We start from the raw sequence: 26596 nt of genomic DNA on the forward strand, positions 1-26596 counted from the left end.
GAGTCTTATATTTTGCCTTTCAAAATAGTCTAAAATCTTACTCTACTCATTATTCATTATGTTTTGGAAAAGTAAACAGTTTAATTTCAACTGCAGTGGTTCTCATAGTTCAGAAATCATGTGTGAAAACCATTTGTTGGATTTGGGGAGGAAATTCAGTTGGCAATGCATTCTGACAACTGGTAGAATTAATCTTCACATCATACCAAAAGTTGTTGAAACACCCGATTGTTTTAATTTCATACTTGGGCCATTTTTAGGCATTTATGTAACTGTTTTTAGTATTCAGTCATTAATTAGGTGTTTTGGCTACCTGTTAACAAGGTTAACAAGTGTATTTTTTCCACTTGATATTTAAATAATGTGAAAATATATCAATTGGTGCAGTTATTAAGAACACAAAAGTTTCCAAAATAGTCAAAATCCATGTTTTCTCAAATTACAGAATGTAAACATCACTGATTTGCTAGAAATTTTTTAATTAAAATTTTATTTTTACTTGATCTATGTAAAAATTATTTGTTGGAATAAATGTATTTGTGGACCACTGGAGGTTCACTTTGACGAGTAAACACATGAACCTTGCTCCTAAGAACTTTACAGTCTGGTAGAGGAGGCAATACTATAGCAATAATTAAAATATAAAGGTAAATACTAGATATAAATAAACATGTGGCATTTATACAACATAAATATAACAGATTGTATATCCTATTGCATTACTTCTATTAAAGCCAGGTTCCTGACCTAACTTTTCTTTTGGGCAGACATTGCCCTGTGTGACTACAAAGGAATATGCCCAACTTTTTAAATTCTTGTTTCAGGGCATCAGACTAGAGCGAGGTTTAAAACCCATGACATTCTCCATTATGTACTTACAACCAATTGTGCATATCTTGCTTTAAAACAAAGTATGAATTATTTGATTTTGATAATTCTAATTCTGGGGAGACAGTTCTCCTTGTTAATATTTTTATATTAACCAGCTCCTAAAATTGCCTTTTGGAAAGTTTTGGTGTATATTAAATGCAACAGTATCACATTACAATATTAATAATCCATTGCACAAAGCTTAGTTAATACCATCTATCTAGATAGCAGTGTTATTTATTATCTAGATTGTTCTATATGATGTGTATTTGTGAAGAGTAAAACTCAACAAAGCAGTTAACTAATGAATTTTGAACATATATTTAAAATGTATTATTAGAAAGAGGGTCACTTGGAAATGGCCTGTGTTCTTACCATGTTTTTGTAAGAATGTGACCTGGTATAATGTTATAATTCTTCTCTTGGCAAAACACATGTAAGTTGAAAGCACAAAGAAGTAGAACACCAGGGATTTTGCCATCAAGACAGAAAATACTGGTAATATTGGAGAAGAGTAGTATTTATGTTCGTTCTATGTATTCTAAGGTGTAACTGTAAGTGAATTGTAAATGGAGCTTCAGACTCATCATGAGTTGATTGTTTCACTTCGTTCTGCTACAGAAGATAGTAATAGGAGTTGGGGTTTTTTGTTTTGTTTTGTTTTTTAAGTTTATTTTGAGAAAGAGCACAAGCAAGGAAGGGACAGAGAGAGAGAGAGAGAGAGAGAGAGAGAGAGAGAGAATCCCAAGCAGGCTCTGCACTGTCAGCACAGAGTCTGATGTGGGGCTCAGTGCCACGAACCCTGAAATCATGACCTGACCCAAAATTCAAGAGTCGGATGCTTAAACAACTGAGCCACCCAGGTGCCCCAATAGTAACAGGAGTTAATATACAGTCAAATTCTCTACTTTCTATGAGTTTTCCAACAATAGGAGTTTATAACTTTATAGCTTCCCCACAGCCATAATCAGGCCCCTTGTTAGTATAATTTCAGCATGAAACCACAGATACTCTTTCTGGTTTCTGATGATCACCATCAGGTTCTGAGTTTGCAATTTGAATGGTTTTAAAATCTAGTTAAAAATAATTTAAAATGTATTGTTTTAGTGAGTTTTCTAAATAAGTATTTGCCTGGATGCCTTGCTGAAATTTAATTCAACTTACATAAATAAAATCTAATAAACTTTAATAAATTTAATAAAGTCTAATAAACTTGTTGAGTTTATGTTAGTTGAATAGGGAAGGTGTTGACCTCATTCATTTTATTAGACAGTTCTAGGAGTCGGGCAGGTATTTTTTAAAATAGTGTGACTGGAAAAAGTAAATATTTTCCTTAATTTATGGAACTTTTTAAACTTAGAATTGATCCAGGCCATTTGTTAATTGTTACCTTTGCCCTTTTATTGTTGGAATAAATAACTGATGCCAGCCCTGATTTGTCCTTACTCTCTTGCGTTAGTCGGTCTCTGATGTGTCGTAGAGTGTGAAGGGGTCATGTAGGAGATAGAATGAATGCCGGGATGCTTTTTAGTCTCAAGTAGAGACTTGTCGTATATGTAACAGAACAGAATTTCCAACCGATACTACCATTTTTGTTCCTAGGTGGACACAAATGAGGCTGACTTAGCAGATGAATCTACATTTGAGTCTCAGTACTCTCCTGATAATGACAGTATCTACTCCACTCAAGCCTCTATTTTATCACTTCATGGCAGTGCTTGTAGCGATGGCCTGAACTATGGTCCCTCCCTTCCATCTTCTCCTCCCAAGGTACAAAGAGTTTGTCATTTTATTTATGGGAGAGCCTTCCGTGTAATTTTCCAGAGGTCAGTGTTTATGGGGAATTGTGGGAGTAGCGTGTTAGAGGCACTGTGTTTCTCCAGTCATGGATTCATTCAGACTAAAGCGCAGTTTCATTCAGGTAGTGCTGATTGAGCATCTTTTACTAGACTACTAAGTACTACCTAAATGTTCGGTTTTACAGAATGATAGACCCAAGGATTCAAAGCTTTGATTAGGATTTGCATGTTAGAAAGAAAAAAGTCAATGTATTTCTCAAATTGTGTTTTTAGCTGTGTCTACTTTAGAAAAATCACAAGTATAACTTTATTTTCTTAATGGTTTTAAAATTGATTTTCATGCAGAGTTGGATGGTAAATGTTTCTTGCATTAATATTTACCAGCAAGTTAAATTTAATGCTGTTATATGTTTTTATGTAAAATGATGCCAAAAATACTTTATGTAGAAATCACAGTGAATGGCAAAGTATGTTTAAACGTCACTGGATGAAGAATTTAGTTATTATTTGACATATCTGTGCCAAGTATATTTTAGAAATAGAGTATTGGCACGAGTGCCCCAACTCCATTCATTTTCTTGGTGAGGTACTTTATAAGGTTTAATAAGTAATATTTTAAAACCTGTCCAATCTTCTGGATGTGAAATGGTATCTTACTCTTTGGATTTGGAGTTCTGATTTCTAGTGGGGTTGAACACCATTTCATATATTGGCCATTTGGTTTTCACTCCTATCCATGGCCTCTTAATATCTTTTGACAATTTTATATTGTGTTGCCTATCTTTCTATTGGTTCATTGGGTTTTTAAAAATATTTTCTAGAAACCGAGAGACAAAACAATACAGTGTATTTTATGAGGATTGTGTGTGAGTGTGTGTGGGAAATGACATTTTTTAACTTCAGGAAACAATTTATTCTTTGAGAAAGAAGGAAGCGTAGGAGTTCAGCTGTATCTGTAATGAATTATATCCTTTTAAAAGGAAAGAGAGATTGAAGAAAATATGGCAAAATGTTAACATCGGTTAAATCCGGGCCAAGAGTTCATATATGGATATATTTTCTTTATTCTTCTATGTTGGAAATGTACCATAAATAAACATTAAAAACGAAGATAAAAAGACTGGACAATAACTTACTTAAATATAGGAAACATCTGTTTTCCACATAAATTCAGTGGGAAGGAGATCTGTATTTTTGAACAAGATGGAGAGCAGAATTTCTGCGAGTCTAGCACACTTTTCCTCCTTTCCTGATTAACAAGTAATTTTTTGGCCAGAACATTTTCAAAGCATTTTCTTTCACGTTCAAGGTGCACCTGTTACCCTTGCAAATGATGCTGGGAAATCTCCTTGAATTGGTTTGCAAGGTATAATCTTGAATGGAGCAGCTGCTCCTCTCTCACCACACCTGAGTCGGTCTGTGTGACCACGTCCCGTCTGGAACGTGTTCAGTCTTTACTGGCCTCAGGGCTGGAAGCTGAGTTCATCTCCTAATGGACTCTCCTAATCCACAGCATAGCACACTTCTTCTTGCCAGCGGGACAGATTGCATTGTTTAACTTAGTAATTGTTACTTAAAGGGATTACACAATCTGCATACTGAGAAGCATATATTTTACAGGGCAAATGCTGGCTGTATGCAGCACACCATATTGGCTTACTGAAGTCTATTTGCCTCCTTTTTTTTTTTTTTTCTCCCTAAGCAGTTTACTCTTTTGTTGAAGCAAATTTTGGCAAGCTGGCCTATCAACTGAAATATTTAAACTACAAAACAACAAAGAAGACATTAATGAGGGTGTTTTAAAACACATTGAGAAACTCCTGTGTGCTTTCAGTTTTTCTTAGCAAGTAGGACTGTTTCTGCATCGTGGTAAATCACTGCAGCATTGTTTTTTATTTTTGTTTTTGTTTTATGGCATCTTCATAGTACCAAGGTATTTACTAGAAAATTGTACATAAATAAAAAACCAGATGATGCATCCATCTTCCTGTTTCTTTGCACTAAATTTATTTTAAAAAGACAGCATGGTTGGGGTGCCTGGGTGGCTCAGTCGGTTAAGCATCCGACTTCGGCTCAGGTCATGATCTTGCGGTTCGTGAGTTCGAGCCCCACGTCGGGCTCTGTGCTGACAGCTCAGAGCCTGGAGCCTGTTTCAGATTCTGTGTCTCCCTCTCTCTCTCTGCCCCTCCCCCGTTCATGCTCTGTCTCTCTCTGTCTCAAAAATAAATAAACGTTAAAAAAAAAAAAAGACAGCATGGCGATTTGACATGGAATTTAGAACTGGCCATTTTTCTTTTTTTTTTTTTTCAACGTTTATTTATTTTGGGGACAGAGAGAGACAGAGCATGAACAGGGGAGGGGCAGAGAGAGGGGGAGACACAGAATCAGAAACAGATTCCAGGCTCCGAGCCATCAGCCCAGAGCCTGACGCGGGGCTCGAACTCCCGGACCGCGAGATCGTGACCTGGCTGAAGTCGGACGCTTAACCGACTGCGCCACCCAGGCGCCCCGCCATTTTTCTTAAAAGCGAGTTCACTTTGGAATCCTTTAATTGATAAGATAAAATCATACAGTATGTGATATTTAAGACAGCAGAGCCTCCATACTGATTTGAAAGAAGTATAAAATAGAGTGTGAGGATCTCAGTGATTGCTCACAGTTTTGACTTTACTTTATTAGCTATGTAATAATCTTGGTGGTTGGAAATGCACAAATAGTTTCACCTTTCCTCTTACCTTGATGAGAGAGAAGTCTTTGACCGTGGTCATGTATACTACCAGGAGCTGTAAGAACTAATCATCCAGAGCGGGGAGTCCTCTTAGGGGAAGGCCTGACTCCTACAAGCATTGTGTGGGCCTGGCCAGCAGTTTGGATACCAAGGCCTGGAGGCACACCTTGGAGCTCCTTTGCCCCAAATTCTCCCATCTGGGAGCCCATTCTGATTTTTATTTTTGAAGGAGTGGTGTTTGCTTAATTTTATTATCATGTAACAGTTCAAGGAAAATAACCATTACTCAGGAATCTGAAAAATACTGTCCAGCTACTTCTATGGCATCTGGACTAACAGAGGAAGGTCATTGAAGTGTGAATTTGAGTGGCCAGAACCCAGTGGATTTTCTCATTGTTATAGGTTTGAATTTTTTTTTTCTTTTTATCCCCTTTTCCTTGTCACCTTCACAGACATAACAAAATGCAGAAATAATTGTTTTACAAACTTAAGTGCTTGTAGACTTTTGTTTAAAAGCTCAACATGGTTTTGGGAAGAGGATGCTTTCATTTATTTTTTCCTGTTTTGGATTTTTAAATACACCCAATAAAGATCAAATACTTATATAAGAATACATACGTACTTACATATACTTACAGAATACTTATATAGAAAGGAGTCTTCCTTTCTACTCCTTATCCACATTCCCATGCCCCGCCCTTTGTTTTACATCCACGCTGGCTCTCACCCCGGGGATGAAATGATTACCAGTTTTGTGCATGCCCTTCATTCTTCATATTGGTCCCACTGGGAAATGCTGTTGATTCTAGTGCAAGGGAAACTTGGTGTTTGTCCAGAGAGAAGCCCCTTCTTGCACCATGCACATAAAACACAGCTAATGGATTCCATGATTTAAAAACATAAAGCAAAATCTGAGGCAACTGGGTGGCTCAGTCAGTTGAGCATCTGACTCTTGATTTTGGCTCAGATCACGATCTCACAGTAGGTCCCGAGATCAAGCCCGTGTTGGGCTCCGTGCTGAGTGTGGAGCCTGCTTGGGCTTCTCTCTCTCTCTCTCTCTCTCTCTCTCTCTCTCTCTCTCTCTCTCCTGTCTGTTTCTCTCTTTCTCTCTCTGTCTCTCTTTCTCTCTCTACGTGTGTCCCTTTGCCCCTCTTCCCTGCTTGTGCTCTCTCTCTCTCAAAAAAAAAAAAAAAACAATTAGCAAAAAATAAAAATCTGCCTATTCCTATAGATCTCCATTTAGAGTCATTCTGTAGTATTAAATGTTGCTGCCTTCACACCCATGTTTAAAATGTTTGTTTCTTTCTTTGGAGCAGGGGTTAGTATGAAAAACTAATTAAAGCACTCCAGTCAGAATGCTGAGAGTGATTGTGGAAGTCTTAGTGACAAACCGACAGGCTCTCACTTCCGACAGTCGCTTCTTTTGCTCAGTCGGGTCAGTGTACGAACAATAAAGGAAGCACTATACCTTATCTCAGAAAGGGTGGGAGAATGATGGGAAGTTGGGGCAGCTGTGCTTGTAGTATATTTTCCCACATGAAAAGACTATGAAAAGGCTTTTGTGGTAGAGTGCTCATTGAGAATATTAGGTTGTGTCCAGTAAATGTTTCAGTATTTACTTAGTCTATATAAATAAACCATCTGAGTAAATAATGTGCCCAGGTATTACCCTCACTTATTCATCACCTTTAAACGGCGGTTTACAAGTGTCCTTGACATTTTTATTTAACCTCTCATTTTGTTTCCCTGAGAACAAGGCCGTATCAAGTAGAGGCACATATTAATGTGGATTTTTTGCAAGACTTCGGTTTAGCTACCAAGTTGCACTGGGAAATTATAGAATTATTTTTGAACATCTTACAGGGGAAGAGCTGCTTTTCTTTTAGATCCATAAGACTTTTTAAAAATAAAACTCAGTTGGTTGTTCAGCAACCAGAAACGTTTCTGAAGTAGGCGTATGTTGTCTGCTGTGTTGATTAGCTCTTTCTTTTCTGTGTGTCTGTGTTAACTCCTTTATGAATAATGCATGGAAATTTCTGTTACACGATTTATAGTAAACCCCAGCTAACAAGGGTGGCTTGACCTCTTTTTGTGATGAAAAGTGGTTTTTAATTGTAACCTTTATTTGAGGCCTGAGGAAGATGATTTACTGCTAAATATTATAATTAATATAGTAATACAGAAGCTAATTCTGTAGTAAGTGCATTGTTGTTTTTCATTAGAACAAAATCACCAAAGTTGGGTGAATGGGCCAACAGATTATTGGTTAGACTCCAACTGTGTGGAGGATGATGGTTTCCTGTCATTGTTCCCGAAGAGTCTAAAGGTGTTACTTGCTTGTGTGATGCTCCCACTTGCCTCAGTTCTTTGTACCAAGAATATTTGATAATTCCAGAGAGATGATAACTTACACTCTTCTACAGTCCATTACATTCCTCGAAGAAGAAGAGGAATGTAATGGACTGTATTGGAAAAATTGATTACCCTTTTATGAAAAACAGAAAGGGACCCATATCTCTTGCCACACCCTGAAATCAATTCTAGAAGGATTAAAACTGAATCTGAAAAGAAAGCATTTATAAATAAGAAAAATACTAGAAAGCATTTCATTTACTTTGTGTGGAAGGATTTATTAAGCAACTTATGAAACCCAGAAGCACAAAAATAATTTGACACTTTGATTGCATCAAGAATTTCTTTCCATAAAGGGGCGCCTGGGTGGCTCAGTCGGTTAAGCCTCCGACTTCAGCTCAGGTCACGATCTCACAGTCCGTGAGTTCGAGCCCTGCGTCGGGCTCTGGGCTGATGGCTCAGAGCCTGGAGCCTGCTTCCGATTCTGTGTCTCCCTCTCTCTCTCTGCCCTTCCCCCGTTCATGCTCTGTCTCTGTCTCAAGAATAAATAAATGTTAAAAAAATTTTTTTTAATAAAAAAAAAATAAAAAAGAATTTCTTTCCATAAAGAATTCTTGATTACATAAAGAATTTAATTTCTGCATGTATATCTATATAATATAACATGTACAGGCTGAGAAGATAAGTAAAGACTCAGAAATATTTGTGGTATATATCACAGACTTTTCATATACAGTGTATCAATGACAGGAACAAGTGGAAACCCTGATGAAACTTATGAAAAGTTGGATTAAATATGCGAAGGGAGTATTGACAGGAGATATACAATTGTCACGTTCTCACTAATTGTCAGGGACATGTATAGTAAACTCTAAATTTTATATTTATTTAGAATATATTTCTTTCAGCTCAAATTAGCAAACTAATTTAGGGTTGGCAAGGTCAGTTAATAGGTATTCCCATATTTTTGTGAGCAAAAATTGGAAGACTCTTTGGCAATATATACCAGCATCTAAGTGTGCATGTTATTCGGCCCATAATTCTAGTTTATACTAAATAAATTTTCTCATATGCACAAAGATGTGTAATAAAGATAACAGCAATGGCTAATAATTATTGGGCATTTTCTCTTAAGTCAGATATCTTATTAGTACTTTATAGTATTATTTTAAATTTTTTTAATGTTTATTTTTGAGAGAGAGAGAGAGAGAGTAAGAGAGAGAGAGCACAAGTGGGGGAGGGGCAGAGAGCGAGAGGGAGACACACAATCTGAAGCAGACTCCAGGCTCCGACCTGTCAGCACAGAGCCAACGCAGGGCTTGAACTCACAAACTGCGAGATCGTGACCTGACTGGGAGACAGATGCTTAACCCAACCAACTGAGCCACCCAGGTGTCCCAGTACTTTGTGGTATTAACTCTCTCTGTCCTCCCAACAGTCCTGAAATATGTCCTTTTATTTTCCCCAATTAATAGATGAGGGGACCACGACACAGAGTATAACTAGTGATGCAGTGAGCATCTGAGCCTGTGCTCCAGAGTCTGTGCTCCAGTGCCTTTCATACTTAGAAATAGCTTTGTGGTCACAAGATCGAAGTCGATTTTTATTTACGGACATGGAAATCTCTCCTGCCCAGATATTAGGTACTTCAATAAAGAAAGTGAAAACATTCCATTTAACTAATGGTTTCAGTGAGGTTTTAAAAATGTACAAGTGCATGTAGTAAGTGTGAGTATGCACGTGTGTGTGTATCTGTTTATTATGCAAATAAATACAAACTTCTGACAGACATCCAACTGACTCCAGCCATTTCTACCAGGGAAAATAATGGGAGTAGGAGCCATAAGGAAAAGCTTTCAGATTGTACTCTGTAAGCACACACGTATATAGCTGCACGGCTTGAATCTTTGCTGATGATAATGTATTCATATGCTACTCTTATACTTTAAAAATATTAATATGAGGATTGTAGGGAAAATTGATGTTTGTTCACTAGTAGTTCGTGTAGCAATGGCTTGCCCAAAGCACACAAGTGATACAGTATGTCTGTTGTAAGTACATGCCTGCATTTATGTCGAAGTACCAAATTTTAAAGTTTCAGGGAATTTTAGAAATTAAGTAAAGTATAAAGCCAAGAGAGGTTCTGCGATGATGTATATAGATTGTTAATAAGAGAGCCTACTTTAGAACCTATACCTTATTATATACCTTCTTAATATTTCCTGTGTATATCTTGCAGAATATTTATGAAAATTTTCCCTATAATAATTTGAATAACATAGCTTTCTGTTCTCCATAAATACCTACAAGTGACTATCAAAATAATTTTTTCATGGAGATTCTTGTAAATCAGAATCAATATTCTCTTGATATTAAATAGGAACTTCGTACTGATTGAAAATGAACTGCTGTTAAATAGGATTTGAAAATACAAATTACTTGCCTTCCTGTGTGGATTGAACTAAAAATAATTTTATTTGTGAATAGAATATAATATTGTATTTCAGTGATCTCATGTACAGTATACAAGAATAACTCAGTTGAACATAACATCTATGATTTGTAGGAAATGTATTCAAAAGCATTATAAAAATAAACATCTACAGAATGTTAGCTAAGTGAAGAATTTGTATGTTTGCTAATACTTTTTGGGTAATGAATAATTGTGTTTTGTTTTCTACCAGATAGTTATTCATTAAGAAATGGTCTTACAAAAATACATTGATGTCTCTGGCCATGATTTTTTATCTTTTGTTCTTTCATCATCAGGATGTTACTGAAAATTCTTCAGATCCAGTACTTGATCTGCACATGTCCTTGGAGGAACTGTACACCCAGAATCTCCTGCAAAGACAGGACGAGAGTCCACCTTCAGTGGACTTGACCATGGGACCTGCCTCTGGCTTTACCGTAAATGATTATACACCTGCAAATGCTATTGAACAGCAATATGAATGTGAGAACTCAAGAGCATGGACTGAATCTCACCTGCCAACTGAAATTACATCCAGTGCAGAGCTTACTTCTGTGCTTCCTGATTCAGCTGGAAAGGTAACGTTGTAAAGATATGTATCGTATATTATGATGAGGTTGGAAGCAGTGAAGTGGTCGAGGATTCGGGCTGGTCTCTGCATTTGGAGCAAGTGCTCTCTTGACGCTGAGATTTTCAGAATCCAACCTATGAACTTGTTTTGGTTATAGCTTCCTGCTGAAGAAAGCGCAGCCAGTTAGAGAATATGGGTGATGTTGAAATCATACTCCAAAGTCTTGTTTTCCTTTCCATGTGACTTATTTATTTATTTATTTATTTTTTTTCCTGTCAGGGCTCCGAGTTCTTAATTCAGCAGAACTCCCTGACCTCAACTGCTGAGTGCGTCATGCTCCAAAATATAACCAGCGAATCTTTTGAGAGGACTATTACTATAGCAAAAGGCAATTCTAGCCTAGGTAAGTCCCTTCCTTTCCACATATATCTTGCCTCTTCAACCCTCTTGCCAAAGATGAAATATCAAACATGGTTTCAGCATTGTTGGCTGCAGGTGATAAAAAAGGTGTTACAAATTTTCCTATAGTTTTTATGGTTTCTCTTTTTATGTACTCTTTATTTTTCCTGAAATGGTTAATAGGTTTGTTTACTTCAGACTAGCGTAAATCCCTCACTCTCTTAATTATTTAAGAGTATTCACGAGCATCATTTACTTTCAAGAACAGATATACGAACTGTTTGTGTATGAAACAGCAAATCAGAAAAGGAATTCTTAGAAAATGAAAAGTCAGCAATTTGGAATTTCAAATTCTTTGAAAAAGTAAATTATTAGTTTCTTTGAATGTTACCAGTTATGCATAAGTCAGTTTGTGTTTAATTTCTCTCATTCACTGAAATAAAGACTAAAAAGACAGCCAGGTGTGCCAGCACCAAACTATAAATGCAAGTTATTCAGTATTTCTTCCCAGGTGGCAGGGTTTTCGCGTCCTCTTTTACCCATAAAGGGTTGCATTTGGTGAACAGTCATAAAACTTTCTGAATCGGACAAAAAAGATTTCCTGTAGACATGCGGTCCCAATTACAGTAGCTAAAACCGTATGCAGGCAGAGCACAGGCTTTTGAGTTGATGACTCAGCTCTGTCCCTAGCGCTTGGTGCTGATAAATAGGATCATAAATTAGTTGCTCTGGATGCCCAGTCGTGGCCGAGACACTCTGTTTAGCTCCACATCAGAGGTGATGTTCTTCTGTCATGGGACCAGACAGTTTCCTCTGCATTGGTATCTTACGGAGGAGTATTGTTTCCTTGTTAAATCTGAGACTTGGTGGAGAAGCCAAACAGTGCTTACTTGCTGAGCGGGATTCCAGTCTCTGTCTCCAGGATGTTGTTCCATTCGGTGGCAGCCAGGTACTGCTAACAGCAGCTAAATGGAGAGTTATAGCAGAGAATTTCTCCGTAGTTACAATATTTCTTATATATTGTATTTGGTAGAGTAACATAGAACTTAAGCTACAGAGCTTCTTATTAATGTGTTAATTATGAGACAGATATTACGGGTATTTAAACGTGTCAGAAATATTACATCTGGTAATACAGGGTTTCTGAAAGCATGTTACTTTGGGTTTTTTTATGTTTTTTAATTTTATTTTATTTTAATTTTTATTACTTATTTATTTTGAGTTGAGAGAGAGAGGCAGAGAGAGAGAATCCCAAGGAGGCTCTGAACTATCAGCATGGAGCCCCACACGGGGCTCAAATTAACAAACTGTGAAATCATGACCTGAGCTGAAATCAAGGGTTGGACACTTAACTGACTGAGCCACCCAGGCGCACCGCCCCCCATTAATTTTTTTTTTTTTTTTTGAGAGAGAGAGAGAGCTAGCAGGGAGGGGCACAGAGAGAGGGAGACAGAGGATCTGAAGCAGGCTCCACATGGACAGCAGAGAACCCACAATGTGGGGCTCAAACTCGTGAACCCTGGAATCATGACCTGAGCCGAAGTACAATGCTTAAATGAGTGAGCCGCCCAGACACCCCTGGAAGGAAAGCATGTTACTTTGAATACTAGTTCTGTGGGATGTTCATAGGAGTGTAAATGGGCTACAAGTTTAGAGGTCTGGAATGTGATACACGTAAGGAGACAGATTTTTGTTTGCAAAAAATACTTCTTGGAATCTTCGGCACTCAGATGTGCACTGTGGATCTCTAAGAAGAGGTTATAGAATGCAGCATTTCTCACATTTCATTGGCCACAGAACCCGTTTTTTTGACTAGCTTGTAAGGCAGAGGTTTTACAAAGCCCATGTGAAAACCCCTATTCTAGTGTATTTATTTATTCAACTATCAAACACTTATTGTCTTCTGTATTCTCACCACCATGCATAGATAGCATGATTTAATCACTTTCTTCAAGGAACATGAGTTTTAGAGAGTAAGAAAATCAACATATAGAATCCTAAATGCATTAAAATACTCTACACGCTATGATAGACACTCATATAAAGAACATTTGAAAGCTTAACAGGAATAACTGATTCCTACTCTGAGTGTCGAGGAGTTTAGAAAGATTTCAAAGGGGAGATTTTTATCACATAACTGAGGGATGGGGAAAAATCGGAAGCTGCTAGAGCTGAGGCAGAGTGATGTGAAACATGACTGGTTTCTGTGGGGTGGATGAGGTGGGGTGTGACAGTGGGCAGAGTGAGAATTGAGCTGAAGAAATGATAGGTGGGATATGGTTGCTGGAGGGGTTCCTGTGCGGGACACAGGACGTCTGTCCTAACACCCTCCTGCTTTAGGTTCCTACCAGAGGTGGTTGCTAAGGGCATGAGGGACATGATCTGATTGCGTTTCAAGATCATTCTGGCACAGGCTGGTAGATTATATTGGAAGCAGTTGGGAGACTCTTGTAAGAACCATGGTGTGAGTATACCTGATTTTACAAACTGACCCCTTGGATTGCTTGCCTATTTTTAGTTTGCTGAGAGGATGTTGACTTTTGTCAAATATTTTTCTTCATCTGTTGAGACAATCATGTGGATTTTTTGCTTGCTCTATTTTAGTATGTCAGGCCATATCATTTTTTAGCGTCATACAGGATATACAGAATTGACCGTTTTAAATATTTTTAAGTGCGTATTTCTGTAACAATAAGTCCATTCACATAGTTGCACAGCTTGTCACTACCAGCCATCTCCAGTAGTTTTTCATCTTCTCAAACTGAAACTGTGTACTCATTAAATAATAAATACCCATTCTCCCTGTCCCCTGGCACCCATTCCACTGTCTGTGTCTATATATATATTGACTGTCCTAAGAACCTCATGTAGATGGAATCATACAGTATTTGTCCCTTTGTGACTGGCTTACTTCTCTTAGCATAATGTCTTCAAGATTCATTCATTCAAATCACATGTCAGAATTTCTTTTATTAGGTTTTTTAGGATTTCCTCCCTTCTTAAGACTAAGTAATAATGCCATTTTATATATAAGCACCACCTTCATTTATTGTTGGACACTTGGGTTGCTTCCACCTTGACTTTTAAGTTTAGATGTAAGAAATACACTAAGATGATGAAGCTCTTGGGGAAAAAAAGCAGTGAAAGGTGAACTATCCTTGCGTTCTACCATATCGGGAAATCCCTTTAAAAACATTTTTTTTCACAGTTATTTATTTTTGAGGGAGCTAGACAGAACACGAGTGGGGGATAGGCAGAGAGAGGCTGGGACACAGAATGCAAAGCAGGCTCCAGACTCTGAGCTGTCAGCACAGAGCCCCACGCGGGGCTCGAACTCATGGACCACAGGATCATGCATGACCTGAGCCGAAGTCGGACGCTTCACCGACTGAGCCACCCAGGCGTCCCAGGAAATCCCATTAAACCTCAGTTTGACTTTAAAATTAAATCGTAAGAGCTCTTTGCTGCATCTACTGTGAGAATGAAGACCCTTGTCAGTAATTAGACCGTCGACAGCGCAGAGAATGTTGACATCATTCTGAAGAGATGCACCGGTACAGTGAAGGTCCCCGGAGGAACTGTGTGGAAGGACTTCAGTCACATCAATATGGAAGTCAGTCTCTTGGAAGGAAAAAGAAGAGGCTCTGAGCTGACAAATGGTGGGGAAATAGAAATGAACTGGCTACCATTTGTACTATCTGTAGTCATGTGCAGAACGTGGTCAAGGGCGTTACGCTGGGCTTATTATAAAATGAGGTCTGTGTATGCTCATTTCCCCTTCAATGTTGTTATTCAGGAGAAGCCTTCTCCTGTTGAAATCTGAAATTTCTTGGGTGAAAAATACATCCACAGGGTTGGGTGAGGCCGGGTGTTGCTTGTTCAGTATCTCAAACCCAGAAAGATGAGTTAATTCTTGAAGGAAATGATGTTGAATTTGTATCAAACTCAGCTGCTTTGACTCAGCAAGCCGCAACAGCTAAAAACAAGGGTATTGGAAAATTTTGGGATGGCATCTATGTTTCTGAAAAAGGAACAGTCCAGCACGCTGATGAATAAGATCTAAGTCGTTCAGCTACAGAAACAGCAAGATGCCACATGATTTTTCTGATTTTTCAGCCTTCCTTGTGATATTTTAAAGAGGCAATAAAAGCTGCATTGATTTGGGGCTTTTTCTTAAAGTAAAAGAAAATAAGGTTAAATAAAAGCATAAGGGAGCCATTTCATTTGCTTTTGAGACTAAACCACTTACTTGTAAGTGGGAAATTATAGCACCATTAGTTTGCCAACTAATTTGTAATATAAAAGTATAAGTAACTTGTAGTTTTATTTCTCCAGTTCATTGACATCATTTCAAATAATTTATGTATGCAAAATGTTTTCAGGGCTTTGTTCCTGGATGTTACACTTCCTGGAACCCATTGAGGTTCCTCTAGCATTTTGGGGTTCAACTTCAGTATGCCAAAGAAAGAACATTTATCCATTACCTCATTTGACAGATGTTGGACATTCAGATTTTTATAGCATTTATAGTAAAGAAATGCAAAGGGATCACAAAAAAAGGACTATTTAAAATCTGTGTAAAACACTAAAATAATTAAATCATTCATTTAAGCTTTTAAAAAGTGTTGCCTTTACAATGTAAATTAACAAAAAAGTGTGTTTATGTTTTAAAAAACCTAAATAGAGAGGCTGGCTTTGTGCTGATAGGAGAGTATGCTCTGAAAGGGTCTATCACTGAACACATTTTCTTAGATTCATAGTCTCCCCTTAATTAACTGTATAAGGTTGTTTGCACTTTCAGCCTTCTGGATAATTTGTTTCTTTCTCTAGTGATAACCAAAAGAAATTGTTAATAAATGACAGACTTCCATAAAAGCTGCCACATTCTGTTTGCTTTGATGTCATGAATCACTTCTTTTTTAACTTTGTTAAATTTAAGGGAGAAATGTTATATTCAGATACATACACATGCACATAATATCTTTGAAAAATCTAATCTTGATGATTTTTGATAAGGTTGTGGTCCATTGGCTAATTACATTGTATTAGGACTTGAAGGTAAAAAGAAAAGGTCAAAGGGTCAGATGGAAAGAAAGGTATTACCTTCTTTTCACTGATTAGGAACAGAAACATAGGCAGACTCAGGAAGTTCTCTGAAAAGTATTCAGCAGTTGGAAGGTAGAGCCAGTACTCAAACCTTAGTCTGTCTCTGGTTTTCACGTACCATACATCACACTTTAGTGCTTGCGTTGCCCAAGGCTACATCAGGATGACTAGAATATGCTTTACTTTAAAGCTGAATTAAGGGGCACCTGGGTGGCTCAGTCAAGTTAAGTGTCTGACTTCAGCTCAGGTCATGATCTCATGATCTCCAGGTTTGTGAGTTTGAGCCCCACGTCAGGTTCTATGCTGTCAGCTCAGAGCCTGGAGCCTGCTTCCGATTCTGTCTCTCTCTCTCCGTCTCTCTCTCTCTCTGCCCTTCCCCCACTCAAGCTCTGTCTTTCTCTGTCTCTCAAAAAATAAATAAATGTTAAAAAAATTAATACATAAAGCTGAGATTTGCATTTAGCCTTTAGAGAGCAATATAGCTTTGGATTGGGCTAGAGATGCATTTACAATACATTTTTGTGCGTTTTCTTTTGCTTTTATTTTGTACTTTTTTGAGAACTTTGTGCCAGGCACTTTGAAAGGTACTCCCCATGTTCTTCTCATATAATTCTTTAAACAACTCTAAAAGGAGATATTATTCCCATTTTACAGATGAGTAAAATGAGGCCAAGTGTGATGTTAAGTCAGTGCAAGGCCATACTGATTAGAAGTGGTGAAACTCAGATTTGGAATCAGTTCTCTGGTTCTACAGTGCGTGATTTGGGCTGTTCTATTATATTTCCTGCAGGAAAAACATTGAGAGATCTTAGAAGTTACAAGCAAAATCTCATTAGTGGATATTATATTATACAGAATTTCTTGAACCCCCAAAATTATCATCTAGTGAAAGGAAAGTATAAGCTGAGCAAATCGGTGCCAACTTCTTGGTTTATGTAGTTGATGTGACTGGAAAACCTTAATAGCTAGTAGCTGGTGGAATCGTGGGTTAAATGTACCATTAAAAGTGAATTCAGAGGTCATATTGACTGTAGCTCATGATTTGTCCCATGTCTGTGACTTGCTTTATTTTTTTTTAATTTCTTTAATGTTTATTTTTGAGAGAGAGAGAGAGAGAGAGAGACCGAGTGTGAGTGGGGAGGGGCAGAGAGAGAGACACACACAGAGTCCGAAGCAGGCTCCAGGCTCCAAGCTGTCAGCACAGAGCCCAACACGGGCTCAAACCCACAAGCCGTGAGATCATGACCTGAGCCAAAGTCAGATGCTTAACCGACCGAGCCACCCAGGTGACCCAGTGACTTGCTTTATTTATACCGCACATGGTGGCAGTGAGAACAAGATGATGGGTTAGAGTCCTGGTCTATACCACTGAGCTAAATTTTGTTTCGTACTCTTGCCTTTTAATTTTAATTTTACCATAGTAGTTATGAGTAGCTAGAGTACCTATTGAAACATTCCAGACCCACCCCGTTTGCTTGTAAGAAACCCACTAGGGGTGAAACAGCATCCAGACTTGTTGCTTTATGGGAAGCAGGGGTGTTTCCTTGACAACAATACATTTAGAAATCATCAGTGTAAGTCTTAACAATATTTTAAATACATTTGATAATAGTTCATTTCTATCAGAAAACTGTAACTAGAGCTCAGATGTCCCATATCCAGGTATGAAATATCAAGTTGGAAACATTATAGTCAGGATTATTCTCAGAAAGGTATTCTCAGAAATCTAGTTTGGTATTATTAAAGTTAATATTTAGGGGTGCCTGGATGGCTCAGTCGGTTAAGCTTCCAACTTTGGCTCAGGTCATGATCTCGCGGTTCATGAGTTCAAGCCCTGCATCAGGCTCTGTGCTGACAGCTCATAGCCTGGAGCCTGCTTCGGATTCTGTCTCCCCATGTCCCTCTGCCCTCCCCCACTTGTGCTCTGTCTCTCAAAAGAAATAAATGTTTAAAAAATTTAAACATAAACATATAGGGGCACCTGGGTGGCTCAGTCGGTTAAGCTTCCAACTTTGGCTCAGGTCATGATCTCGCAGTTCATGAGTTCAAGCCCCGCATCAGGCTCTGTGCTGACAGCTCAGAGCCTGGAGCCTCCTTCGGATTCTTTGTCTCCCTCTCTCTCTGCCCTTCGTCTGCTCTCACTCTGTCTCTCTCAAAAATAAACAAACATCAAAAATTTTTTTAAAAATGTTAGTATTTAGAAGAATTTCTTTATTTTATATTAAAAACAAAACCTAAAAAGGAATTTGTGACTTCTCTCGAAGAGGGTTTTTGCAAACTTCCCTTATAGAGTTGTACCTCTCCTTATATTATTTAATTATATGATCTTGTTTGGAAGGAACTTCTAGCACTTGGTTTTAAGTGAATTTACATTATTTTGTGTAAAGTTTTAAACATAATTTCAAAAAGTTTTATATTTTTGGAGAAAGGGTAGGGTGAGAAGGGAACATAAATCCAGAGGGCGTTTGTTGAGAAACCCTTTTGGAGGAAGTGGTGTTGACGAGCAAGAAGGAATTAGCCCTACGGGAGCTTCGGGAAGAAGGTGTCAGGCCAACACGGAAGTGGGGAGAGACTAGGTGTATTTCTGAAGGCAGTCAACATGGTGGGAGGAGACGGAGCCCAGGGCGTGGTGCTGAAGAAGGGCGCGCGTCGGAGGGCCAGGCCAGCAGTTCCCTATGGGTTGTGCCACTTAAGTGTTGTGGGTGTGTCCTGCACGGCAGGACGCTGGTGAAGGATTGTGATGTGATTTGTCTTGTTTGAACGGTCGCTGTGTCTGCTGTGACAAGAGTGCAATGGGAAGACCAGTTGAGAAGCTCTTTCAAAAGGTGGGGCAAGAAGTGCCAGCTTGGCGTGGGGTTGGCCTGGAAGCGGAGAAGGGTGAATGGATTTGCGATACATTTTGGAGACAGCGATGACAGGACGTGGTGAGGGATTAAATACAAGAGCTGAGAGAGAGGGGTAGGAATCGAGAACAACTCCAACATTTCTGCTTTGAGAAATGGAGAGTAGGGTACTGGTGCCATTGTCAAAAATGGGAAGAAATACGGGAAGTGGAAACTTGGAAGTTCAGTTTTGTATATCCCAAGGTTGTGTCTGCTGTTAGCCATCCAGGGAACATGTCCGGATGGCAATTAAATACCCAAATCTGGAGCTCATAGCACTTCAGACTTAGAGATAAAATGGGAAGAGATTAGGATTAAGTCCACATCACTTCATTTTTTTTTTTTTTTTCAACGTTTATTTATTTTTTGGACAGAGAGAGACAGAGCATGAACGGGGGAGGGGCAGAGAGAGAGGGAGACACAGAATCGGAAACAGGCTCCAGGCTCCAAGCCATCAGCCCAGAGCCCGACGCGGGGCTCGAACTCACAGACTGTGAGATCGTGACCTGGCTGAAGTCGGACGCTTAACCGACTGCGCCACCCAGGCGCCCCAAGTCCACATCACTTCAGTTAAACAGACCACTGTACATCAGTCACTGAGGATAAGACTTGAAGAAAAGCTTCTTGGTGTTAGCTATCCTTTTTTTTAATCTCAAGAAATCAGCATAGCACTTGGCACATAGTAGGCATGTAGTAAATATATACTGAATGAATAAATGAACTAGAAATAATAATAATAAATAATAGCACAGAGTTTCTTAATTTACACAACTGATTTTCCCTTTGTAGTCTTGTTATCTGTTAAATGTCTAAGAAACGAACTGCTATAAAATTGATTTGTTTCTGTCAAAATATTTTCCTCAGGAGCATTTTCTATTTCAGGGGCAACACATCAATAACCTGAGTTGTAGTCACTCCACAACGTAGACCTATTTCATCTCTGATACGTCTAACATAAAGTATCATTTTCTGGATATAATTTCACAACCATTTCAAAAAGTAAATTTTGTGTTAACATTTTTTTCTTTCCTTTTGATTGTGTTTTATTGGATAAAAAAGTTACTCCTATTCTTTTATCTGTAAATCCATAGGGTATATTAAATTCAACCTAAAATGAATTTGAAGGTCAAGTATTTGATATATATCTGTGCTTCCCCTTTACCATAGGGATGACAGTAAGTGCTAATAAAGATGGCTTGGGGATGATCGTTCGAAGTATCATTCACGGAGGTTCCATTAGTCGAGATGGCCGGATTGCCGTTGGGGACTGCATCTTGTCTATTAATGAAGAATCTACTATCAGTTTAACCAATGCCCAAGCGCGAGCAATGTTGAGAAGACACTCTCTCATCGGGCCTGACATTAAGTAAGTATCATTGGGACTCCAGTTTGGCTTGGGAAATTCAGGAAGTTCAATTCACGGATCATTTTTTTTTTTTTCAGTATGTACTTCTGTTTAATATGCTAAAATGATCACACATTTATTAAAAATAAATCACTCAGAAATTTGACTATTCCTGAATAGTTCTTGATTGTAGATATAGTTTCTTTAAGATGATACAGTGTTTAAATATTTGAAAAAATTGCCTGCTGTGTTTAATTTTACTCTAATAATTCTGCAAGAACCTTAGGTCTCCGTGATATGAGCCATCTCTCATAGAACAGGATGTCCACTTAGGATCAGTATAAGGAACTGTGTGTGTAATACCTAATTGACCTATGCGAATCCTAGAACTAAGCTAGTTTTTCAGTGGTCGGTCATGGAAGAGACTATATAGAACAGTGTCAGTCTGACCCATAATTCACCCTTTGGTCAACTACCTCGTGATCCAAGAGAATTCACCAATCTGTTGGTATAGTTTGATTGTAGGTCATGTAGGCCATTTTGTCAGGAAGTGCTTAAAACTATCCCATAATCCCATATTGTGCTAAAAGCACATCATATATGTCGCTTGGTTTTTAGGTCACAAAACATTTCTTGAGCGAACATAAAAATCAGTTTATGACTCTGACGCACCTCATCAGTGTAATAGCTTGGCTTTTCTTCTCTCGCATCAACTACTGAATATTTGTATTTAATGTATAAGGGATGAAATAGTAAAATAAGAGCACAGGGAAAGATGGTTTAGCTTACACTGAAGTAATGATTACCAGTATGGGAAACTTTGCTGTATTAATGTTATTTTACTGACTGCATTCTCTATTATTCTTGTGCAAAGTATATACTGCTAGAGCTTTGGTAAGAAAACTGTATTTACAATCTGTTTTTCATTCTGCCATCAGCAAATAGCAGAAAAATGTATACTGTCTGAAGTGGATTCTACTATCTTACACAAAAGAAGTATTATTTTTAGGCAGAATTTCAGTGATGGACTTTGTAAATTTGCATGCCCTTTTGACTTTTGTAATGGAATGGATCATCTCATCATGTGACAGTTCCTTAATTATCTGAATAATGTGAGTCCAAGAGAATACATTAAAAATGTCAGTGCCTCTAAGAAAAAAGAGAAACTTTAAGAGCTTTCTTCACCACTTACAGACCAGTGCCCATTCATCTAGCTTCAAAGATGAATGACATAGACCCACATGGAGACCCTTTTTTGCAAGGCTTTTAGATTACATGGTTTAGATGGAGTATAAAACACACATGGCCTGGTAACTGATCATTTGATTTATTGTGTGATACGCACGTCTTACGCTCTAGGCACCAATGCGAGTCCCCTGCCCGGTTTTTGGCACTGAGGCCCGGAAACGGTGCCTGTGTCTAGTCTTCCCCCTCAGTTCAGATGTCCCGCAAAACTTACAAAGTGGCCGAAAAATAAGACGATTGTGACACTGTTTTGGCCTAACTTAGGCATCTAGGCCACTCTAGAAAAGTCTCAGGGTACTTTTTCAAGCTCCCAAAGTCATTTTTTCTCTTTTCCTCATTTCTGTTGCTACTGTCCTTTGCTTTGTTTGTTCTCCCACCTTCTGATTCAGCACCAGAATGGACCCATTCATGCTGACAGCAGCTTCATGAGGGCCTTGAGGATATCTAAAGAGAGAGCCTCATGAATTACTGCTTTAGGATCCCAGGAGTCAGAACATATCGTAAAGAATAAGAAAAGTCCTGCATCTTCCCCTCCTCTGAAGACCAGTCAGTCCATTTCTTTCTCACATGGTCAGGTGTGTGGGGATGTACACAGGCAGAAACACGCGAAACACATTGATTTCTTCTCAAGTGTCCTGGTAAGGCTGTGATTCAGATGGGTTTGATTTGACTCACTGGGTAAATGGTAGAAAGAAATTTGAATCACATAATCCTTTTTCAGAAAAAGCGTGTTAAATGATCGACACAAATAGCCATTTAGATTGACCAGGGCTGAGCAACGTGTTCCTTGCATTTTGCGTGAAGTGTTTTGGCCCCGTCCCCTTCTTATCACTTGCTTTTATGAAGCAAAGGTTTAGAATTACCTTAAAAGCTCTGTGAATAATCCTCCCAAAAAGAAAGTCTAGTCCTTCCACTACTCTGAATGGAACCATAACGTTGCCCCTGGCCAGTTAAGCTTTGCTGTCATTGCTGGATGTAGGCTCCATCCACGTCTCTTCCTCTTTATTTCTGGTTATGAGCCTAGCTTGATGTGGGATAGGTAGGAGTGGAGGGAGTGTATTGGGGGGACTTAGAAAATAAGAGGCTCTAAATGGTTCAGTTACATAACTGGCGGGTTTTAGGAAAATCATTGCTTATTGAAGATAATGTACCGAATTTCTTTTTTGCTGTTTACGATAGATAGCTGGGAACTTGGTGTGTGTGCATTCATGCGTGCCTGGGTAGATAATGTGAGTTTCAAGAGTTCAAGAACAGCCAGTTTAAGTTCCAGGTTTCATTATTTTCTATGGAAAACCAGATGTGAAGCCTCACCAGAATGCACTGTTTCACTTCTCACTCCACCTTGCCAGGAGCTCTTATATTTCTATAATAATAGCCAGGGTTTTGTGCTTAGCAGCAGCTGCTTCTAACATCTGCCAGATAATTACCGAGCTGAATCAGAATTCACCTGCCTTAACCCAAAGTGTGGGATGAATTCCTGATCAAGGAATAAAAGATTGATTGCAGTTATATTTTTCCATGCTTGTTAATAATCACTGCTATAGACACCAGTGAAGAGCAGATGCTTTTCTGGGGGAGGTGTAGTTGGGGAGGGAGGTGGAAAGGGGAAAAAAAAACAACCAGGAGCACCCACTTTTAACTACATATGTATGCATCTCACATTCAGCACAAGACATTGACATTTGTTAACACCATTGTAAAAAGATGCCGCGGCGTATGCTTCACATTCTAGATTTTCTACAGCACCTGCTGATGATCGAGCCCCCTTTTATGTGTGAGTATCGGTGATTCAAAAGCTCATTATGGCTGTGTGTTACAACTTGTCTGTGAAAACCATTTCATGCTTTTATAACTTCCCAGTGCAGGGATACATCCAGATAATAGATTCAGTGTATACATTTTGCACCCCCCCCCATTTATTTCAGAACATAAATCCCAAAAGAACTATGAGATTGTTACATTTTCACATTGCACTGCTGATTGTGAACTCATTTGAAAATCACATTTTCCAACTACTAAGCTACCAGGCTCTTTGTCAGGGAATGTCTGCATGTGCAGACGCGGTCTCGGGATTAATAGCCGTATCACATTTCGGCGTTCCTAATGCTATTCTTTTTTCTTCCACCCCATTTGAAACCAAAGATTAGTTTACATTTAAGAATTTTTAATACAACTGTCAAATAAGCTGTTGCGGTGTGTTTATTTTTGGTGCTCTGGCGATTTGGAGGTTTTGTGTGCTGTATGACCAGGCATGTGTTAGAATTGCTTTGCATGTGCTGTTGCATTGTGGGCCTCTTGTTCTGGTGTCCTCGCTGTCTCTGGGCTAACTACTTATGAAAACTGACTTCTTTTCCATTTCTCACTGCCATCTAACGTATCAGAAAAATATTTGTAAAACTCCCTGTCCCCTAGCCTTGGTAAAAGAAAAAAACCATTTGGGACGAACACGGAGGAAAATTCATTTTCAGCGTTGTTAGGGGTAGAAACCTTTTTTCCTTCTCGAAACATTTAAAAAAAATCAATACTTTGAACTGATTATTATTATTTTTGCTATTGTGTTCCAGCTCCCCCCTCAACTCCTGACTTTTATTTATTTATAAATGTCTTTTTATGTGTTTTATCTTTTATTTTTATGTTTTTATTTATATGTTTTACCTGACTTTTATTTATATGTTTTACCTTTACTGAGTCTTCAGAAATAATGCCAGTTTTCTTGAATGGGCTTTTTAGTTTTAGGTTTGTCTTTACTTGTCTTCGTGTAAAATAGAATCAATCTTCCTGACATAATGTGTTACACATTTTTTACTCATTATTTTTGAAGGGATAAATTCAAGTTTATTATTCCATATATTTTTAACACCATGGAGAAGGTGTTTTTATAGATGAATAAATTAGCTAGAGCCAGAATTAGAATGTGACTCTGTCTCCCAGTGTACTCCTGAACCCTCTCAACTGTGCTGCTTCATTTTTTGATCCTTGCGGTAAAAGTGTCATGAGGAGACTCCCAAGGGTCCACGGAGTCGGCCAGAGCGATCAGGTGCGACCAGGCTAGCTGATGCCCTGGTACAGCACTGCGTTACATTTGTTTTATGCTTCTCGGGTTACAACAGCCTCATAAAAAGTGACGTCCTTTTCGTGATTGAGGATATAGGGATTTGGTGGTGGTGATTTACCCTCCCATTACACTCTTGATGAGCAACAGAGCTGTGTCTTCTGACTCCAAATTTAAGTGACCTCACAAGAGTGAATGCTTTTTATGGAATAACCAATATGTCTGGAATTACATATCCTCCTCACTCAGTCAATTATGCCAGTGGTATAATTCTTATTTTATTATGGCATAAAAGACAGTCCTTTTATCCTTGCCCTCCATCACTAAGGTTTTATGTACTTATTGTCTTCATGGGTAAGTTATGGATAGCTGGCTTAATAGTCTTCATGATTTTTATATTGTGCAATTTTGATACATACTTCTTCTTTTAGTTGCACAAGGTGCTGAACCAACTTCAAATTGAGTGTTTCTCTTACCTAACTGTTCCTTAATTTGAAGATCTCGGGACCACCTCCTTGAACAATCAGTTCTGTAGCCTTGTATCAGTCAGTTCTGTAGCCTTATAGGGCAGCAGTAAACTTGAACTTCTAAATATCAGTTTCTAAACATTATAGCTGTAGTCAGCATCTTGCTTCATGCCCTCCATATTGTAGGCAGTCAGCCAGTATTTGTTGAATTAGTAAGTGACCATTCAAGGGCAAATATCAGGCTTTTCTCTAAAACCAAAATAGCTTATTAGGGAGTTGCTACAAATTTGGAAGAGAATATTCCCATAAACTTGTGATAGTTTAACTTCAGACTTTCGGGTTCATAACTTAATAGAGCTAACATATAATTATTATAATGCTTATCAGTGCCTAAAATTAATTATATATTATGGATGAATATAAAATAATTTGGGGTAAGTAGTGTTTTAGTAGAGCATGCCTGATTTTTGTCTGCTAAGGAACCCAGAAATCTTTGGATGAAATCAGTGTTATTGCTGTTAGTTATGTTTCTAAGGATTAGTAGATCTTTCTAAAAATTGCTGTTACTCTTCTCGTTCAGAAATGAAAATAGTGCTGCTTTCCTCCCTCACATAATTATTAGTAAGCATATAGTTTATCAGCAGTTTAAAGTTTAATTGTCGCTTGACATTTAAAGTAAAAAAAAAAAAAAGGAAACTTTAGGTGCAGCTGGGTAGCTGAGTCAGTTAATTGTTCAACTCTTGATTTCGGCTCAGGCTCAGGTTATGGTCTCATATCCTGAGATCGAGCCCCACTGAGTGTGGAACCTGCATGAGATGCTCTCTCTCTTTCTCTGTCTCTGTCTCTGTCTCTCTCTTTCTCTCTCTAAAAAAACAAAAATGTAAACCATAACCTGTTATTTTTGCTTATAGGATGCTTTATCTTTTCCAAGTTTGGATTCTCTGCTGAATAAGCTGTTAAATGAAAACGTGAAAAAATAGGGATGAAGGGACAATATAATTTTATTTCTATATTTCGGAAACTTTGCCTGTTAGGCAAAAAACTTTGCTTCCTTTTTTTTTCCCCCTGGATTGTGTTCTGTTTCAGAATTACTTATGTGCCTGCAGAACATTTGGAAGAGTTCAAAATAAATTTGGGGCAACAATCTGGAGGAATAATGGCACTGGATATATTTTCTTCATATACTGGCAGGTGAGTGACGCTGTAAGTTGGCTGCAATGAGTGACTGATACAGAAAGCTAGAAAGACTTTAGGAGCCAGAGTCAGGGAGGACTAGCAGTGAAAAAGAATGGATTCCTTTTCTCTCT

At 38.3% G+C, this 26596-nt stretch overlaps 1 protein-coding gene across 11 annotated transcripts in view; it reads left to right on the forward strand.

Moving 5' to 3' along the window:
• MPDZ (multiple PDZ domain crumbs cell polarity complex component) overlaps positions 1-26596 on the forward strand; it is a 161861-nt gene that overhangs the window by 81056 nt on the left and 54209 nt on the right. For 10 of the 11 annotated variants that reach the window (XM_047830066.1, XM_047830068.1, XM_047830069.1 and 7 more), the window contains 5 exons: positions 2473-2640; positions 10519-10800; positions 11073-11196; positions 20348-20546; positions 26376-26480. In XM_047830066.1, coding sequence (XP_047686022.1) covers positions 2473-2640; positions 10519-10800; positions 11073-11196; positions 20348-20546; positions 26376-26480 — 878 coding nt within the window. The remainder of the gene's footprint in view (positions 1-2472; positions 2641-10518; positions 10801-11072; positions 11197-20347; positions 20547-26375; positions 26481-26596) is intronic. The other variant, XM_047830076.1, reaches the window with a different exon arrangement.

This window comes from Prionailurus viverrinus, chromosome D4 (genome assembly GCF_022837055.1).
Source record: "Prionailurus viverrinus isolate Anna chromosome D4, UM_Priviv_1.0, whole genome shotgun sequence".
Classification (NCBI taxonomy): domain Eukaryota; kingdom Metazoa; phylum Chordata; class Mammalia; order Carnivora; family Felidae; genus Prionailurus; species Prionailurus viverrinus.